This window comes from Periplaneta americana, chromosome 12 (assembly GCF_040183065.1).
Source record: "Periplaneta americana isolate PAMFEO1 chromosome 12, P.americana_PAMFEO1_priV1, whole genome shotgun sequence".
Classification (NCBI taxonomy): Eukaryota; Metazoa; Arthropoda; class Insecta; order Blattodea; family Blattidae; genus Periplaneta; species Periplaneta americana.
Genome location: NC_091128.1, coordinates 171,519,292 through 171,541,289, shown reverse-complemented (window position 1 = coordinate 171,541,289; position 21,998 = coordinate 171,519,292). Strand labels below are relative to the sequence as shown.

The 21,998-nt window shown below is 35.4% G+C and overlaps 1 protein-coding gene and 1 long non-coding RNA gene across 9 annotated transcripts in view; one reads left to right on the top strand and one right to left on the bottom strand.

The window, feature by feature from the left end:
* LOC138711183 (uncharacterized) overlaps window positions 1-9,510 on the top strand; it is an 11,409-nt gene extending 1,899 nt beyond the window's left edge. The window contains exon 2 of the long non-coding RNA XR_011335357.1: window positions 9,457-9,510. This is a non-coding gene — a long non-coding RNA (uncharacterized lncRNA). The remainder of the gene's footprint in view (window positions 1-9,456) is intronic.
* The window catches only part of LOC138711177 (tectonin beta-propeller repeat-containing protein 2), an 84,206-nt gene continuing 65,101 nt past the window's right edge, over window positions 2,894-21,998 (bottom strand). For 2 of the 8 annotated variants that reach the window (XM_069842538.1, XM_069842539.1), the window contains exon 16: window positions 2,894-21,998. In XM_069842538.1, coding sequence (XP_069698639.1) covers window positions 21,841-21,998 — 158 coding nt within the window. In that variant the 3' untranslated portion in view covers window positions 2,894-21,840. The other 6 variants (XR_011335354.1, XR_011335356.1, XR_011335355.1 and 3 more) reach the window with 6 other exon arrangements.

The following is a 21,998-nucleotide window of genomic DNA, read 5'->3' as shown; positions in this document are numbered from 1 at the left end:
GCATCGATTAGGAAACGAAGTTCAAATTATACCATCCTTTTCCCTAACTTACGCAAACAGAAATCAAACAGGCAAAAAGGTCAATGTCCGAAACCCTACTCGTCACTATTGACAATGTGCAAGCTGCATTCCAACCCAGTCCTTAAGTCGATTTGTTGTGCTTCATGTGAATTGTAGCTATGGAGATCAAATGTTCATGACATCTTACGTAAGTGATTATGTCTTTGTGTTTACAACATGTAAATCATTCGAGCTTTGTGGCCAAACAACCACTCTCTGCTTTATGCATTCGTCTGTTTCGCTTTGAACTCAATAATTGACAATAAGTAGGACCTACTTACAAAAGATGTTGTATCCAGACAAATGTCTGGTGTGGTTTCATCAGTAGTGGCCAGTGACCGATATCTTCGGTGAGGCCAGATGCAACTGCTTAGTTTAAGTGCTTCCTATAGGAAATGTATATTCAAGATATTAATTATTATTGTTATTATATTATTAGTGTTAGTTGGGAGACCAGAGGGAAAAAGACCTTTAGGGAGGCCGAGACGTAGATGGGAGGATAATATTAAAAAGGATTTGAGGGAGGTGGGATATGATGATAGAGACTGGATTAGGCCTAATCTTGCACAGGATAGGGACCGATGGTGGGCTTATGTGAGGGTGGCAATGAACCTTCGGGTTCCTTAAAAGCCATTTGTAAGTAAGTATTATATTATTAATATAATAAATTATTACTCTGAGGCGGTCAGAGCATGGTGCCGACCACACCACCTCATTCTAGTGCCAAGGTCATGAAAAGCATGGGGCTCTACCTCCATGCCCTCCAAGTGCCTTCATGGCATGTTACGGGGATACCTTTACCTTTTTTACTCTATTATTATTATTATTATTATTAATGAAAAATGTCACTCACCAAATAAGTTGTTATGCTGAGTTTTTTCAGTGATTGTGATGAAGCAACCCATATTATGCTCACTTGTCGACTAAAGAAGTATGTGTTGAAATTCCCCTGGAAATGTTCTTTCTTTTATTTTTTTCCTTTGACAGCAACAAAGAAAGCCAACAAAAAAGTTTATTTTGCACCACATTACCAATTAACCATTTATATTGCTCATACCAGGATGCAAATAGAAACTCGCGTTTTAAGATTATGTCAGAAAAATTGTCAGCGATGTCGTAGGTATCTCGGTAGGCTCTCTCTTTATTTAAAACTTCCTTTCTTTCAATATTATTTCTTCTCGAAAAGGACACTCTAACAATGAATTAACTACATCATCATTATTTTTCACATTTGTTTCTATTTTCCCGAAACACATAACATTGGACTAGACTCACTACTGTAGTATGAAGTACAATAGTACAACACCCTCACTTAAGTCATAAACTGAGACATAAGGGGAGAGAACAGTGTTGGTCTCTGTCTTCTAAACAGTAGGAATTTTTTTTATTTATGGTCTATTTAGGAAGACAAGTTACCACTGCTATTCCCACTCCATTCTACCTTTGAGACCAGTACATGGCTGGGAGGAGTGAAAGCTGACCAGGCCACGAGGCCAGACGAATTGTGCCTCAGCTACAACGTTTAAAGTGCAACATCAAAGCCCGCGAAAATATACGAAATTCAGAAGCCAGACCCGGCACGAGCGATCCTGACCTTGGGGACAAATTTTACTGCAAAACAGATCTATATACATTACAAAGTTTTCAAATACTTCTGCAACGATATATGCTTCATTCAAATAACTAATATATTATATAAAAACACAAAATTTGATTTCAGTTAAGCCAAGTGATTGAAACCCGGCCTCAGTTAATCAGCCACCGCTGGGTGTCATGCACAATAGTGTGATAGGTCTATTTTTCTTTGCTAAGAATACTATTACAAGGGCCATTTACCTTAATATGCTCGAACATTACATACTTCCCCAGATGGAGTTGGAATCATCAATCATTTTTCAACCCTCGTGCACAGATGTTTGGGATAGATTATTCTGAATTAACAATATCCTGGGAGGTGGATAGACTGTGATGGACCAATTACCTGACATCCACAATCTCCTGGTATCACAATCTTAGATTTCTTCCTGTGAGGATACGTAAAGGTTTGTTTGTACAGAACACAGTTAATGAAATTGCATCCTTCAGATAAAAATAACTGAAGTTATTCCAATTGTTAGTGAAGATATGCTGGTCCACACAAGGACAGAAATGGATTATTGCCTTACATTCTGAGGGCACCACGGGAGACATGTTGAGGTGAAATGAATATATAAAAACTTTCAGAATGCCAGAACACTTTGCAAAAGGTAGCAGTGCTTTATGGTATATGGTTGGAGCATGCTGATGTTTTGAAGTTGTATCGGGACTTCATGGACATGGTTTAATTTTACAATATACAGCAAACCCTCGATTTAACGGATTATTGGGTATGAAGAGATATATGTTAAATCACGATTTTAGAAATAATATTTTTAATTTAGTACGTTAATATATTAATGTTACATGTTAAATGCACTTACCATTTTTCTGACGCTGACATCATAATAATAAAAGATCAACACTCAACACAGGACTGATGTACACTTTTATCTCAATACATGCAGCATGCTTCAGCTGGCAACCAATCATAATGATGATACATGGCGTAAAATCCCACCACCGCTTCACACAGGACCACATTTTATCTCACTACATAAGGCATGTTGCCAATGGCGACCAACAACAACAACAACAATAATAATAATAATAATAATAATAATAATAGTGTCCGCAAAAAATACCGTTAAATCCAAAGTCTGTTAAAACAAGAGTTTACTGAACTAATACCATGAGAATGTAGACTGAATAAGGATGAGAGTTTTCTTTCATGGATGCACACAAAGAAAATACTTGCTTTATTCTTAAACACATATTCACATTTTATTAGACTTCAAGATAAAACATTGTAAAAAATGTAAATAAACATATTAAAATGAACAATTAAACCATGAAAAATCACGAGAAAACAACATGAACCTCTTTACAAACACAAGCTATATATTTTAGAGTATATATCAAACTATTGCTGATAGCTATGTCAAGAAGTTCTGATAAGAAATAACATTCATAAACAATTGTAAAGTATAAGTACAAATTAATAATGAAATCATAACAATTACGTACTAATCATCTGGTTTGAATTGGTTCCTAAATGTGACTTCGCTACCAAAGAAGAAAGATTTGATCTGGTGCGGTGGGTTGAACTTCGGCATAGCTGAGTGGTTAGAAAACCCAGTGTGTATAACTGGCAGACCCGGGTTCGATCCTCGGCGCTGGAGCGAATTTTTATCAGTTAATAACAAATGGTAACTATCACAGATAGTTCTGTAGGACGAAAAAATTAATCTCTACATAGATTATTCGTCTAACAGTGCATAGATTGGAGTCCCTGCCGTCAAGTCACTCAATTGAGTGCGCTTCTTGTGTGATGACTTAACTTAAATTTTTGTATGTATGTATGTATATATATATATATATATATATATATATATATATATATATATATGTGTGTGTGTGTGTGTGTGTGTGTAAGTCGAACATGGAGTAAGGCCATTAAAAGAAAAGAATCAAGGGAGAAAGATTCGATCCAGTGCGGTGGGTTGAACTTCAACGTAGCTCAGTGGTTAGAGCACCCAGTGTGTAGAACTGGAAGACCCAGGTTCGATCCTCGGTGCCAGAGCGAATTTTTCTCTGTTAATAATAAATGGTAATCATCACAGAAATTCTATAGGACCAAAAAATTAATCTCTACATTTTTTTATGTTTTATATAACAGTATGCGAATTATATTTATTATTACCGGTATGCCTTATGATGCCTTAGACCACAATGCTATGGCGCAAGACTTAAGTAAGCCAGAATCCATCTTAAATGAGTAACTGATATGCTCAATGGTTACTGTAGACTAAAAAAAAACATATGCACAACTCATCTGAAGAAAGCTCTAAAAATAATGACAGATGTGAATAAAAGGACATTGTGAAAGAAGGTTTCCAAAATTTAAAAATACAGACCTTACCTTGTGAATAAATATTTTTTCAGTTGATGTTTTATATTAAGAACCAAGCTACATTTAATACTAGTCAAAACATTTATAATTTTAATACAAAACAGAAATCAGATCTCCAGCTACCCCCTGTTAGTCCCAAAATGTTATAAACAAGAAGTTCACTATTAATGTATTACAGTCTTCAATGCTCTGCTTAATTTTCTTAAAGCTTTGAAGGGCCAAAAGAAAAGATTCAAAACAGAATTAAAAGAATTTCTTCACTTACTCAACTGAGGAACTGTTTATACTTGTGAATTGAATTATTAATCTGCTTGCTATGTTTGTAAAACTTTTAACCTTTTTCACATCTCAAAGCTGCAATGCCGATGCAAGCTCTCAATAAATGAAATGCAAATTAAAAATATTATTTAATTACCTTTATCACTGACGTTCAACTGTACCCAGAAGCATACAGCATGTAATGAATCGGAAAATTTAGTCAACATTTTTGTAATATTGCATTAGATTGGATCTCAATTGCGTGTAATGTCCATACCAAATAGAGAACATTCGTATTCTATTTCCCCAGCATAAATTTTTCTTTTGCTTTATCTTATATGGTTTTTAAAAGTTGTAAAAATGAGTTATTTAATTTTTTTTTTATTGGGTTATTTTACAACGCTGTATCAACATCTCAGGTTATTTAGCGTCTGAATGATATGAAGGTGATAATGCCGGTGAAATGAGTCCGGGGTCCAACACCGAAAGTTATCCAGCATTTGCTCGTATTGGGTTGAGGGAAAACCCCGGAAAAAACCTCAACCAGATAACTTGCCCCGATCGGGATTCGAACCCGGGCCACCTGGTTTCACAGCCAGACGCGCTGACCGTTACTCCACAGGTAGTTATTTAATGATACTGTTTCAACTATAAGATTATCTACTGTTAGCGGGGTTGATGATAGTGAGATAACATTTTGCAAGATGACTGCCATGAAATTGCCTGACATTCGCCTCACAGTTTGAGAAAACCTCGAAAATAAACCCAACCAGGTAGTCAACCCATGCGGGATTCGAACCCACTACCGAACGCAGCCTCAGATCAGAGTTCAGCTTGCTACAGTCTGAGATAATTCAGTGGCTATTTTTAAATGTTGTACTGTGGCACTTAGTTTGCATGCCACCCTGATTTTTCCTTCTTCCTTTATTTCATCTCTCTTTCCCCCTTTTTATCTTCTTTTTCTTCTTTTTTAGTTTTATTTCGCCTTTATTGTTATTTATTTCCGGTATTATTCACTTTATTTTCCCCTAGAGGGCAGTTATGGGTGCCCTTTCTTTTGTTTGCTAATTGATACTGTCATGTTGAGAGTGTTTTATCATTCGTTTCCTTTTTTTGTGTTAATTTTTGATTGGATGATTTGATTTTTTAACGAATTCATACTTCTAGAACTTTTCCAGAGTTTTGGGGTGCCATCGGGAGTTTCTAATGTGCAGTTAGTGGTGAGCAGCTGCGAAAGCAAGTCAGTTGCCAGGCATTGGACATGAACATGCAGTGAATGTAAGCAGCTGCAGCAGCTAGTCAGTCGCTGGAACATGAGTGCATATCGCTGTGCCGGAATTGTGTTTTCAATGCAGAAGCGGATTTCATTGAGAATTGCGCGAATTGAGGGACTGTATGGATTGTGTTTTCTATACTCCACTGCAGTGAACTTGACTTGAATATCTGCAAGATTTGATTGCTGTGTCGTGTGGTATCTTATAGGAAATTTGTAAAACTGTTGCATGTAATTACACCATTTATATGGAATTCTTCTTACTGGTTGTTTGGGGACCGATCGTTATTTCTATAGTATGGATTTCAGTTTATTGTGCGACGCCATTTTTGTTTTTGTGTGCATCATATTTATTATGGGTTTGATGGCACAGACTTTCGGGGTATTACGTAAAAATTTATGGTCACTCTTTTAACCTGTTAGATTTTGTCTTTCCTTCTGCTCTCAGGAGGTTGGAAGTATTTTTAATAGCATTTTAGTATTTTTGTTATCCGCTTCCTGAGTGTTGGGGGAAAGTGTTCCTTTTTTCTACACAATGTTATTCATGCCACTCTTGTTTTGCTTGTTGTGCTGTTAATTAAAGTAGCTTTCATTACCGACTACTTATGGTGTTTATTTTTGGTTGAATTTAACCACAAGATATCCTACAGGTTCTTATTAAGAGCACTACCCATTTGACATTCTTACGATCCATGGACGGGAATGGACAGCAGCCTGTTACAGTACCATGACTAAAAACTGTATTTCTTCATTGAGGTTGCAGTAATTCCTTCAATTTAGATCAAGTTGTATATATTGTGACAGCGAAGTGAGATTCGAACTCACGACCAGCGTCCCGCAAGAGAGCAGATTGCGCGTGAGCAGACACGGGCTCCACGGAGCACTGAGGGATGGCGCGCGGCGGAGAGAAGAGAGGGGAAAGGGCCTACGCGGCGAGGGAGTTTGCGCGCGCAACTGCTACGTGCGGAGTGAATGGGGGACGGACCCTCCCGACTCTTCCAGAAGTCCGTCGAAGTGGAGATATCCAGATAATTCGAGAGAGCTATCTCTGCACACGCGTAGAAATTTCTCGCAACTATGATTTTGCTATAAAAGAAGAAACGCGAGCGAACTTGAGTCGTTTTCAGTTTATTCAGTCAGTGAGTAAGCCAGAGCAAGCAAGCCAGTCTTGTGTACCGGAGTTCGACTCGAGTGTGCGTCCGCAACTGTGTCAGCATCCGAAGGCCTGAGTTCGAGTGCAAGTGGACCGCAGTTGGAGGGACCTGAGTTCGAGTGCAGTGGACTGCAGTTGGAGGGACCTGAGTTCGAGTACAGTGAACTGTCTCTGAAGGTCTGTGGTTCGAGATACTGTGAACTCGAGTGACTGAGCTAGAAGAACTGTGAACTGAGAACTGACAGTTCTGATTTGTAAATATTAGTTAAGATTAACAGTTCATTGTTGTTCGTAATCGTCCAAGTAAATTATTGTCATTGTCGTTTGTGGAGTGCAATAACGAACGCTGTGTTGCTGTGCGGAGAGCAAATCCCATTGTTGACGAGAGCGTTTAAGGTGAATTGTAGAAAGGAATTATTGTTGAGATAATAAAGTTACATTGTTGTCTAGTTTAAAAATTTACAATATGTATGTATTAATTTCTAATTACGAAGGTAATGTTCGATTAAAACAAAGCACATTATTTTATAAAGTGAAAATGTTTGTATGATATTTGATAAATTTTATTATTTTTTTTAAGTGTTACTAGCATTATATGGTACTAATTTTTATTGTATTTATCTGATGCATGTAACCTATAAGATAAAACATTGTAATAAATATAAATAGATCATTTTCTTAATTAATAACAGTGTATATCTGCAATAAATGATTTCTTAGCATCGCCACAGATACACTTGATTGTACTTGTCACTAGAGAGTTCTTGAAATTTATATTTTCCTCGCCATTCATAAAATATTTTGATATGATACCTCTTGCACAAAAGGGGAGATCTATAACTGAAACTTGATTAATATATTTCAGTATTATTTTGCATTTATCCTAGTAATAATGAACAGTTTGACTCGTAGACATTTTGTTTTTGCAGCATTAACTTCCCATGATTGTACGAGAAGATTCGAAGAGAACGGCAGTTATGTAGACTTTCGGCTCCCCCCTACTACCATTAATGCACAACACAATGTCAATACGGCGGTTGCTGTCGTCTGTGATATAACGAACTTTTCTGTTGATTTTCGAGTTTGTCATTTTTTTCCGGTTATTATATGCCTATTTAAGTTATGTTAACTCTCGCTAGTGGTTTTTTTATTTTATTTTATCCGTCTTAGTATTTATTTTATTTTTGTAAGTATTTTTGTTTTATCACTATTATTATTATTATTATTATTATTATTAATTAATTATTTTGTATTACTATATTTGTATCATCTCTGTCACGATTATTCTATCATTGTTATTATTATTATTGTTGTTACTATTATTTCTATCATCAGCATTATTATTTGATCTCTGTAAAATTTATGTAGACTACTGGACTGTACCCGAGCACGGGCATATGCTCATTTCGGGTATCTATTCATATGTATTCATTTCAAATGTAAATTGTAAATAAATATGAATTTGAATTTACAGTGGCAGGGGATTCTGGGAGATTCACAGAATCTTGATGATTGCACGAATATTGTCTTTGTTTTATTGTTTTGTATTTTACTGCTATTTTTATATCATTAGGAAATGGTTTTGCTCGTTGTTTATTCATTTTTAAGTAGATTACATTAACACTCAACAGATAGCAGCACACACACTTTGGCATGTGCAGCATCTACTGGTGATTTCTTGAACTTCGTATTACACTAAAAATGTATTTTCTCATCCACTGTACCTTAAACAGAGAGGACATCAAAACTGCATTCATAAACAATAATTTCGTATTCTCTTTTCATTAACTTAATATCAGCTCGTGGTTATGAATTTTATTTTATTTCAGAACTTACTGACACATATTCTACTTAACTAAAACACTAGAAGCATAATGCAAATAAATGTCTCTGGAATCTGCGATGTGTAATTAAAACTTTGCATCAAATTAACGAACACTCATGTAATTTGAATAAATAGCAGCATTACTGCCAGGCTTTCACTAGAGAGAGAGAGAGAAAAAAAAGAAAGACAATGTACAGAATTATCACAATACAGGAATATGCAGTTATTATGTAAACAAAATATCTGTCTGGTCCAATAATAATAGCATGAGCATCAACTAGAGAAATCCTCACTTTATTTTAAATTGCCAATAATCCATTGCAACAAGTTAAAGGAAGACCATATGTTAAAACTTACCAATCTTTCTTTTTAAGTAATTTCTCAAATTAATGTAATTTAAAACGTAGGATAAACATCTCTGATCTTTCACATAAAAGAATAATATTATTTTATTTCATTAACATGAAATATTAACTGTAACATAAATAAATGATAATGGTAGATTACATTTTACATGCAGCAACGTACAGTTCAAGTTTTTTCTTATTCTAAAGACTAATATCATATAAAGAAGAGAATTTCCTGATGTAATATAAATGCTAGTTTTTAGTCACTGAAAAATTATTTTTCAATTAAAAATAATTTTAAATAACCAATTGTAAGTTGTTATATTTCCTACATAAATCATAATTTTATCACAGTCTACTATATACAGTCACGAAGCTTAAGTTTTGAGGGTGCTAGAAACAATAGACTGTGACGGTACTATTTTGCATTGCCTGTAATGAGGCGATATTAGCGATCCTAGTGGTGAGCAACTATCTAATGTTTGCATATTTACTACGTATTGAGCTTCGTGACTGTATATACTAGACTGTGATTTTATTTTGTTATTGCAGGGAGGAGGAACATACATTTTGTTCCATCAAGTGTACTGCCCGACACAAAAACAAGCATGGAATTCAATAGTCCTCATTGGCTACCTGGCATTGTAGGTCTTACTTCAATATAAGAATTTCTGGATTCTTCTGCTGACAAAACATAATTCAAAATGTAGAAAGTATTATGTCCCAGGTATTAACATTTTCCAAATATTAAAGCACAAAATGAGCATGATGATAAAAGTATTTACTAATGTGAAACTATCCCATTTGTCACTCAATAAACAATATTTGCTGTGAATCTCAAGCCATAGCCATATACCATGATGGCAGGAAGTGATGCTGCAACTTTGCATTTTTTGCATTGAAATCTAGGACATATATATATATATTTTAACATTTTGTATTTTTCTTTTCCCTCACCTAACAGAAAACTCATTCAAAGCCTGTCACAACTTGTACATCACTATTTTATGACATTTCTATTAGCCTTCATATAAACATATCTCACTACTGACAAGTGCTCTTAAAAAGTGAAATGCATGAATTTTTCCAATATTCTTTGTTAGATATACTGAAATGACTCTCAATTTTCCTGACAAGAAAAATCACTTATTCAGAGAGAGATCAGAAAAAAATTTCTCAATGACTAATTACCATAATTTATATTACTGATTATGTACTCATATTCTCTGCAATATGGTTGTTTCCAATGGACACGTTTCGGATTATTTAACCCATATAAAATATTTACATGTGGAAGATACTATCCTATTTCTGAAACTGAATTTTAAAATTGTATCAGATAATCAGTGAACTTAAGTAAAATTGTCACAGTACAGTATTGTTCATAACGTTCCTGTGAAAAGCTTTGAAGAGGACGTGGATTTCAAGAAAGACGTATCATATACATCTTTATCTTGGGCTATATTTCATAAAATAGATGAAATTGTAAGAAAATTGTAGATGGTGTGTCAAGCATGTGCATTTTATGTTATTTCTTTTAAAATAAATAAATGCAAAGAACACTAAGAGTACTGAATTATATTCTAAGATTTGTCTTTCAACTCATAATTTATACAACATTTTATTCTTCATTGTTCTATATACACTTTTAACACTTATATAATTACTGATTAACTTTATAACTCTTTACCGTGTTAATATGAGGAAATTACCTGGCTGTTTAGTTTCGAAGTGATGTTCATTGTCCAAAGCAATATTTTTTTACGTTAGCACCTGAACCAATGTATACAGATGTACTGATTCAGTAACATACATTACATTTCCGTTAAAATCATTTATATATTGTCAAAGTACAAGGGAATGATGCATATATTATGTATAAGCAACAATGAACAGAGACAAACACATAATAATGATGAAGTGTTTACATATCTCACTTGGTGTCAGGTTAAATTTATATGAAGACACTAGTCATATGCAATCATATTCATTCCAGGCATTCCATTATTCAGGAATTTTAATTTCTTCAATGCATCATTCAGCACAATGCTTCCGTTTGTCATAGTATCTGTGAAAAGAAATGGATGTTCATCAAGTGTAAAATGCTGTATAAAATGTTGACCATTTTTTGCTCATGAGATTACAATTTCACGTAGCTTGGATTCTCGTTATTTTGGCGGCATTTCTAATGCATTTAATGTTCAGATAGGATAAAACAATGAATATATTAACACAGATCTTCCTTTAACAACAAGCAACATTCTCAAATCAGTGTTTCCTGACTAGACGTTTCCATACTGTTTTCTATAATTAAACTAGTAACAACATATTACTCACTTCAGTAATATTTATACAACCATTTAATATACATCACATCATTATAAATGTATCACCACTTTCAAAACTCGAAGTCAATTAAGCTGTCTTTTATCCTGGCTCTACAGGTCTGAACACCGCTTATGGTTTTCTCTTAATTTAATTTGTGACCATACACGATTTGCTGCAGACAATAAATAAATTGTTCTCTGTAATGTAAATTGTCCATGCCAAATTCATAACACAAACATTTCTAAAGAAATGTATCACCTGTATATTTGTCTTTACAGTTGTAAAGAGGACGATTCTACAAGTAACAGCAAATTTTCTCTATTGTGAAGACATATACAGATAACTAAGAAAACAGATGAATGCAGCCTTGTGAAACTAATGTAGCATGTGAAGACAATTATGAGAAAGTTACTTATGTCTTGCAACAGATAGCAGCATAAGAGTGTGTCACAGCACGCCTCTTGTGAGACTACAAAATAGAAAAGCAGTAAAATGTTGCGCTCATGTAGACAGAAAGGAAAGTCTATTAGTAAAAAAGGTAAAAGGTAAAGGTATCCCCGTAACATGCCATGAAGGCACTTGGGGGGCATGGAGGTAGAGCCCCATGCTTTCCATGATCTCAGCACCAGAATGAGATGGTGTGGTCAGCACCACGCTCTGACCGCCTTTTACCCCCGGGAAAGACCCGGTACTCAATTCGATAGGAGGCTGAGTGAACCTCGGGGCCGTTCTGAAAGGATATTTAAAGAACAACCAATGTCATAAATGCTGCTTCTATAAAGAGTGTAAAGAAAAAAAGTGTACAAAATTTCTGATATGGATTCCTCGTATGTACAGAAGAAAACACCGGTCCAGAAATGCTTGGTTTCTGAGTAGGGCTTGCAAGTATGATCATAGTGCACTCCAGTATGTTTCTTTGCTGGAATTATTTTGATGCATTCTGTTTACATTTCCTAGATTAACTGTTCAAAATGTACACCTCTTGTATGAATACAGGTCAAAGCTTGTCGTCTCATTGAAATTCGAACATGCTTGGCCTCCACGCTCACCAGATTTCAACCCATTGCACTCCTTTCTGTGCACTTAAAGTCGTTGGTGTATTCGACTCTTGTGGATAATGAAGGAATTCATTATCAGTGGATTCTGAAAGACTGTCAGACAATAAAAACTATGCCAGAAATTTGGGAGCATGTTTGAATCTCGATGTGACGACGAACTGTGGCCTGTATTCAGGCAGGAGGTGGACATTTTGTACAGTTCATCTGAGGAATGCATCATAATAATTCCAGCAAACAAATGTACTACAGTAGAGTGCCCCTGATCATACTTGCAAGTCCTACTCAGAAACTAGGCATTTCCGGACTCATGTTGATTTAACTTTTTTTTCTTCTATACATATGAGGAATCCATGCCTAAAGTTTTGCCCACTTTTTTTCGTTACACCCTGTATAACGCAATCTTCTCAGAAACCATTGGCTTCTTGGAGCCCATTGTGCGCCCTATACAGAGCGAACTGTAAGTAATGTCATTAATTTCAGGAGGTTATTCTTTGAGATGTTTCAAACAAAAATGTTTAATACAATTTTGCTTGTTTTCACTTCCTTTTCGAGAAATTTTTTTTATATGAAACATTTCATAGCATATTTTAGAAAAGCCATTAATTTAATTCCCAATATGCTCAGTGCATTTAAGTGAGCAGTATATTATGATAATAAATGATTTAAATTATTTTAGTTCTGTCCTTCAAAGGTGCAGAAATTTGATCTGGATAATAGAAACTTTTCGTTCTGCAAAGGGATTTTACAATGTTACATTTGTTTGGATCAAATTTCTGCACATTTAAATGACAAAATTAAAATTCTTTCAATAATTTTTTATTATAATACACTGCTCTCTTAAACTGACTGAGCATATTGGGAATAAATCAATGGCTTTTCCAAAACACGCTACGAAATGTTTCATATAAAACAATTTTTATCTCGAAAAGGAAACAAAAAATGAGCGAAGTTGAGAACTGTTTTTCTAAAAACTCACTTCCTGCAAAATTATAATTTTTCAGGAGACACAAATAACTGATTGGAAAATTGTATGTAAAAAAAAATAATTTTCAAATTCTATGTTAAACACTTCATTTATTTTTTAGACAGTATTTGGTACATATATTATTTGGGGCTAAGCGGGATGACGTTACATAACACAGAACTGCACGCATTGTATTCTTCACCTGACATAATTAGGAACATTAAATCCAGACGTTTGAGATGGACAGGGCATGTAGCACGTATGGGCGAATCCAGAAATGCATATAGAGTGTTAGTTGGGAGACCGGAGGGAAAGAGACCTTTGGGGAGGCAGAGACGTAGATGGGAGGATAATATTAAAATGGATTTGAGGGAGGTGGGATATGATGATAGAGACTGGATTAATCTTGCACAGGATAGGGACCGATGGCGGGCTTATGTGAGGGCGGCAATGAACCTGCGGGTTTCTTGAAAGCCATTTGTAAGAAAGTATTTGGTACATATATAAATCAAAAGCAAAATATGCATAGTTTTCTTAAGTATACACCACAAAAAACTCCATTTTTCCCAATTCTACAAAAACAAGTCCTCAATTATATTAAACTTTTTTGTTTGAAATATCTCAAAGAATAACCCCCTGAAATTGATGACATTACTTATGATTCACCCTGCATATGCCATGAATGTCCAAGCCCGGCAGGGTGGCATTCGTAAATCCAATGCTAACAGGTGGACTATCCTGCCTCAGCCCTGACAGAGCCAGTTTCCGTCCTCAAACGAGTACCTGATAAAGCCTCGAGCCCCAAAACCTTCCCATATCAACATCGGAAATGCGTACAATCCCCCTCCCCTCAAGACTTCAACCCAGCCTATTTTTACTGTTGCAGATGACAGATGAATTGAGGTAGAGGTGAAGGGTGTTGGGGGAATGTTAGAGGGAACGGGAATACTCCAAGAAAAACCATCTGCAACGTCTGCTTTGTGTACCTACTACAAATTCCATCACGACCTGATTAGGGATCGAACCTGGGTGGAAGATGCAACTTCTCAGAGGCAATAATGTCTACATTATTTTCCAAAGGATACCTGCACTGTTATTAGGGTTGCCAATCTTCCCGTATTTCCTGGGATCTCCCATATTTAACCCTAATTTTTTTCTCTTCAAACATTTTTCTCCCTTATTTTTGCACAATGTAGTTGTTGTTTTCTAATGCCAGGTGTTTGACAATAAAGTCATTTGACCTCTTGCACTCCAATATTTTTCGAAGATATTATCATGGTCAGCCAATGAAGCACAGATTTTGAGGTGTTCCGAATCCATTTCTTGGTTTGAGTTGCACAATGGACAGTTAGGGGACTGATATATTCCAGTTCTATGCAGGTGCTTGGCCAAACAATCATGGCCTGTTGCCAATCTAAATGCAGCTACAGACCATTTTCGTGGTAAATCGGGAATTAACTGTTGATTATGATGCAGAGAGTTCCATTTTTTCCCTTGGGATTGTGTTATCAAATTTTGTTTGTTGAAGTCTAAGTATGTAGATTTAATAAATCTTTTCACAGAGTAATAAGTAGATTTAGTAACAGGTCTGTAAGTAGCAGTGCTGCCCTTCTTTGCTAAAGCATCCGCATTCTCGTTTCTCAGGATTCCACAATGGGATGGTATCCATTAGAATACAATTCTTTTATTCAGTGACATTAATTGAGAGAGCATTTTAGTTATTTCTGCTGTTTGAGATGAAGGTGTGTGTTTAGAGACTATTGATAGAATAGCTGCTTTGGAGTCTGACAATATAACTGCATTCTTAAATTTATTGATGTGAAATAGAAGATTCCCGAGACTTTCACTTATTGCAATGATTTCTCCATCAAAACTTGTTGTTCCATACCCAAGAGATCTATAAAGTGAGAAGAGACAGCACGTAACACCTGCACCGGCACCTTGTTCTCTGGAGATCAAGGATCCGTCGGTGTATAAATGAAGCCAGTTTTGTGGAGGGTACCTAATATTAATTGTCTCTAAAGACAATTGTTTCATTATTTCAGTGTAAAAATCTATTTGAAACATTTAATTTAATTTTTCCGTGACTGAAGGTGATTTATATGATGAAGTATGTTGTTCCAGAGATGCACTGAAATGTGTAATCTCTGTAAAAGATAACGCTTGCCAGAAATAGTTTCAGGGATCAAACAATGTTAGAAAAAAAAAAAAAAACTAGTGAGTTGTGTTGTAAGCATATCAGGCAGCAAAGCTCATGCACAGAGTGTTTGTTCTTATGAACAGTAAGTGAACAGATATTCGAAACAGGAACATGACATATCTAATCAAATCAGAACTGCATATTATAGTCAACTTCAACTGATCATGTAGGAAATTTTTACAATGTGTTTCAAATTATTACGCGAAACAAAATGTCTCAAAATACTCTTAATTTAAGCCTAACTGCCTAAGTGTAGAATAAAGTTGTTTTTAGTATCGCTAACTGAATTGAAAAATTTTCCAGTTTTCTATGTGAAATATTGTACATCGCGTAGACTTCCATATTAAAAAAACAGTTGGCAACTCTGTTATCTGTCGTATCATATGAATATAATTTCTCTACAGATGTCTCCACACATCACGTCAGTTTCACGAAACTGCATTCATCAGTGTTGAAAATAGAGAAAATGTCAACTTTATGAATCACCCGGACAAAATGATAAGTAAATGACTAGAGACAGAACAAGTTTTGAATGCTGACAGAATAATAAGCTCTGCTTTGCTGGTGTTCCCATAGCAACATCAGCTTAATGATATCCTTCTGGATAACAGTGCATTCAGAGACAAAGAAATTTACACATGTCAGGCATAACAATAACTTATGAATAGAATTTATGCGTGCAAGCTGCTTACATCTAAAAACACATTAGCTTCTATCAGTTATCAAAACTTGGTTAACCCACATCTTGTTCATGTTAGTGGCAACCCACAGAATGTATCAAATGTAATGTTATTCTACTGGTCATAAGACTGTCTCTGTATATTACAATTTTAGGTAAAAACAAAAAAGTAGAGGTATTTTGTGATGCCATACGATGAATGAGAGCATGGAGGTGGAACTCACATGCTTTCTTGACCTCAGTTCGAGGAGGTGGTGTGACCAGCATCATGCTCTGGCCGCATTTTCACTGGTACTCAATTTGACGGGAGGCTGAGTGCACCCTGAAGCCGTCCTGGAAGTTACTATGACGAGAAAAATCCCATCACCACCTGGGCACGAACCCGAGAACTCCTAGTGTGCAGTCTGTTGCTCTACCAACTAAACTACTACGGCCCTTAACTTTAGGTAACTGTCTAAAAAAAATACATTAAATACAGCCAGCCTAACCAGCCAATCAATATCTTAAATCTGTGATACCTGTCTTCTAGAAGATAGAACACAGTAATAGACAATATACTTTAAATATATATTACCTTAATACTCTTTTAGAAATACTTCGAGACTTGGGAAAAATTCTTAACAAAGAAAATATTTGAGTCAAGAATTTTAATACTGCTGGCTCCTTGTAACAGTAGTAGTAATAGTAGTAGTATCAGTAATAGCAGTAACAGTAGTAGTAGTGCATGTTCAGTTCAAAGTGTGTCATGGCTTGCTGTATGCAGTCATATGGCTAGTCGATGAGCCTAGAGAATTCAATCTTCCTACACTTCCGCAGAGGCATATTAACTATGTGCCAGAGAAGTTGCCTAGCAAGTACAGCATTCATTCAGAAGAGTACTTACTGATAAGTACGGTAACTCCAGTAGTGGCAGGAATGAAAACTGTTTGAAAACACATACTGGGGTGAGTTTTTTTCTTACTGTCGGGATATGGGGAGAGGGTTAAGACGATTACTTACGTACAGTATTTGTTGACATTAACTTCGACGGTCAACATGGACACGGAGCATTTGATTTGTGTTGTGGAATGCTGCCGTACGCAACCGATGATAACAAATACCCTGCGTACAACTTGCTCGCGCAAAACACAGTTCGAAAGAGGTTATGGTAGCACACAGACCGTACAGACCACCATCTGTTGCTACGACGTTCAAGTTATACCGTACACGTTCTCAAGTTCAGATTGAACACCTTCATTAATAGGCAACTTCTCTAACATAAAAGCTGAAACTCGCTTCAAATCGCTGACTCACAACAGTGATGTCATGACACACTTTGAAATGAACACCCAGTAGTAGTAGTAGCAAAATACCAGGAGTAGCAGTAATAGTAGTAGTAGTAGTAGTAGTAGTAGTAGTAGTAGTAGTAAAATATCAGTAGTAGTAGTAGCAGTAATAACAGTAGTAGTAGTAGTAGTAGTAGTAGTAGTAGTAGTAGCAGTAATAGTAGTAGTAAAATACCAGTAGTAATAGTAGTAGTAGTATCATTAATTACAAATGTTAATATTTTTGTGTAAAAGAAAATCATATTCTTTAATTTCTGTTACTTTTTATAGATTCTTTTATACAGGGTGATTCACGAGGAGTTATCGCCACTTACAGAGCTTATTTCCGAAGAATTTCCGAGCAAAAGATGTCATATAAACATGAGTCCTAATCTCAATATTTTCAGATTTAAACTAATTTGAAGTTGTTAGTAACAAACCCTTTTCCTTTAGTTTTAAGGGTAAAAGAATATTACAAATAGAGAAGTATCAGAAGTATAATTTTTTTAATTGGCTAGTCTTCTGAAGCTAAAAACGTGTTGGTAAATGCTTTGTACAGATTTCTTTTTTTAAATTTTTAACTAAAAATTACGTAATTCTTATGCACTTATCACAATTGTTACAAATCATACGACTTTAGGACCTTAATTCTTTACAGTTTAATTTTACGTCCTAACGTACAGTCTTAGAGAATTTACAAGAGTGCCGTGATTTGTAGCAATTTTGTGATAAGTACATAAGAAAAATGTAATTTTGTAGTTAAAAATAGAAAAAAAAAAATACTGTACGAAGCAACAAATTTTTGGCTTCAGAATACTAGCTAATTAAAGAAATTATACTCCTGAATAGTTCATTCTCCATTTGTAGTACTATTTTTCCGTTAAAACTAAAGATAAAAGTTGTTTTTACAAACAACTTCAAATCTGTGTAACCCTAAAAATATTGAGAATAATACTCAATGAAATTTTTTGCTCAAAATGTTTTTGGTAATATGCTCTGTAAGTACCGATAACTCCTCGTGAATCACCCTGTATATTAGAGCTATAATAAAACTGTTGTATTTTTATAATAGACCTTTGTAATGTTGTTATAAATTTTCAAGTTGTCTGTATCACTTTGTCCATGTGGCAGTCCTCTAATGAGGGAAGTTTTTTGTAAATTAAATTAGCTGTAGCAGCAACAGTAGGTCTAGTAGTAGTAGCAGCAGCAGCAGCAGCAGCAGCAAATTTTACAGCTGAAAATTTCCAGTACAATTTATTAATAGAGACTGGCAGAATAAGAAGAAAATTTTGCCAAAATATGAAATAAATATTATTTCAATGCTAGAATATTAGTTTCTAAACCATTTTAAGCAGGTTTACATCCTTATTTAAAAAATAAGCTTTCAGAGATTCATAATGTTGTCTAAATTTAAGATGCTACCAAAGAAAATACAATAAATCTGCATAATTACGCAATCTGTTAGCATAATCAAATCCTCAGCTGAATGCGAGAACTAGACTCTTAACTCAATTTTGTACATTGAAGAGAAAAAAATAATTGTTACATTGGCCGGACTCAACACTGGTTACAATACAACTCAGATAACTTTTCTATATTTTCTGGCAAAAGATCACACCTTCTGTCAGTTAATAGTGTTTTGTACAATGAAAACCCCACGAAGTGAAATTAACTAGACATGGTAATACTGAAAAGACTTTTACTGGATTCTGAAGAATGAGCAAAGTTGGAATAGAAATCACTTATTTTGTTTTGGTTTCTCGAATTCATTGATGCTGCGAGTTCAATGACTCTCAAGGAGAAATTTAGAGATTTTAATTCCTCTTGGGTATCCCGGAATGTTGGTGGAATGGGTAGCTTGGTTTTTTTTTTAATGTTTATCCTGGAAAACATCTCTATTGTCTCCTTACAATAGCTGGATAGCCCAGTTCAGAGACAGTGGAGGGGGAAAAAAGTCCAAAATATGAGGGGGGGAATGAACATGAAAATTTTGCAAAAATATTATGAAATAAGAAAATGTTTGTGCATTCCACACATTGTGAAAATCCTTGTTCCCATACTACTAGCAGGAATGATTTAGAATACGAAATTTCATATTTTGCCCGTCTCTATTAATTAATGTCGAAGGAGCTGTATAATGGTACAAAAATATAACATCATTCACACACTATACAAACACTTAATTTTAAGTATGGATGCTGTTTTGATTGAAACTGGGCATAGCCACGAATTATTTATCATTATCTTGTAATCACACCAACTAATGGTGTTGATAATCTGTATGCACCAAACTCTAAAATAATAATAATTTCATTTTTGTAAGTCAACCTGTTAAAATAGTATAACTGTAGGTTTGAGGAGTGAGTACCAACTACAGAGCTATTATTATCAAAGGTCCAGAAAAGAGCGGCCAGCCAGCCACGCCCTGCGTGGTTTCCGCCGAGCGCGTAACCATTTCTCCGGTTCTTTTCCAATATATAACAGTACGAACAATAAATGTTCAATAATTTGGACTTATCATGCTCACAGACGTTGTTGAAAATGGTCCCCATTTGCACACAACTAACATCTTCTGATGAACGAATGAACAACACTGAAGTTCCACAGGATTGATAGCTTGGATTTCTTCTCGTATATAGTCTTTTAGTTCATCTATAGAATGAGGATTTTCCCTATAAACCCTACCTTTTAGTGTTCCCCATAAATAAAAGTCACAGGGTGTTATATCGGGCTTCGTGGAGGCCACAAATTATTACTGATTAGTCTCGTACCAAAAATACTCCTCAATTCCCTCACTGACACGGCAGCTGTATGAGCAGTGGCGGAATCTCGTTGCAAATAAACTGACAATCATTCCGCGTAAGAACACTATGTTTTCTGCTTGATTTTCGATTCTTCACTGTTTCTTTCAATGTACCGTATTTACTCGCGTAATTCACGCCATCGCATATTTCACGCACCCAAATTATTTACTATATAATTTAATAAATTAATTTCCTCGTATATTTCACGCATTTAATATTCGTGAAATACTGTAACAAGTACATACTGAAACTTGAAGTAATGAGGTGTGTTATGTTGAGGAGCCCTGAATGTACGGTATCTTAAATGCCGTAACGAGAGAGTGCATAGAGGTATTTGGGACCGGACAGCTACCTGTTACAGGCGCACCCTTCTCGTCTATGAAAGTCCTTTAAAAATACCGGTATAGGGTATTGACCTACCCCTACCATTTGAATGGGGGTGGTTTGAAAGCTTTGTGTTGGATCGCATCAGTTGAGTTTGAGACTCGAAAAGGGAGACATGTCAAAAGCCGTCTGTTAAAAGTTTTAACAATGAATGGTAAATCCCGATATTCGAGTCATACTGCGGTTCTGATGAAGAAAGCAATGATGTACAATCCTAATGGATCACTGGAGGATAGCATTTGTAAGCACCGGTAAATAAATTGTAACATTAAAAAAAATTGTAGTTTTGTCATTTTCACCCTTAAAAATACCAGCTTGTGAAATTCCTCGCTTAATTCACGCACCCTTAATTTATAGATCGAAATTGCGGGAAAAAAGTGCGTGAAATATTCGAGTAAATACGGTATTAGCGAGTCGTCTAATTCTTTTGGCAGAAGTTTGGAAACTTTATTCGAAATTTTCGTCTTGTTTTCGCACATGACCTTCTTTCTGCCTTTTATGTACACATTGTACATACACGTTCACACAGTGAGAATTTGTTGCTAGGCATTACCTAAATACACAATAATCACTAAACTTTATACACTAACATTGTACACTTGAAGAATTGAGAGTTTCATTACACGACTTCTAAGCACACTGAATACCATATGGCTACTGGAGGTCGATTGTGCGGGAGAAACTGTTACGCGCGCGCAGGAAACCATGCAGGGCATGGCAGCCGGTTGGCTGCTGTTTTCTGGGACCTTTGATAATAATAGCTCTGTAGTAATACGAGTACATTGTAGCTTACCTTACATGTCAGACATTTTGGTAATATCATTTTAAAAAGATATTTAAAACAACAGAGAATATGACTGAAGTGACTAACAAAGAAGTCACACATGATTGTGTGTCAAATCTTATTTGGAATTCATGAGCGAAAATAACTCACCATTGAAATAATTTCAATGTTAACAGAAAATAAAATAAAAAAAATACATTATTAAATATAGGCCATCATAAATCTCACATAACATAATTACCCCAGCTTTCAGAAGCAATTTATAATAACAGAAACGAAATAAATTCTAGAAAAGTTTCCAACTGATACAATAATGTGTGCTTGGACTGAACATGAGTTCAAGATCTCGCCTTGAATATTGGCATGGTCATCTAGCATGTAATATAAACCATATGGTACATTCATTGTAATTGTAATGGTATATCAAAATATCAAACAGAAGTTGACACAACCTCCCAGTCTCCATCTGCGGTCAAATTAAGAGATCCACTTGACGATGGTGCATGCTCGTTTAATTTGACATGCAACTGACTGTGCCTCAGGAGGCTGTGATTCTTATCCAACGCCCATAGTCCATCGCTCATGGAGG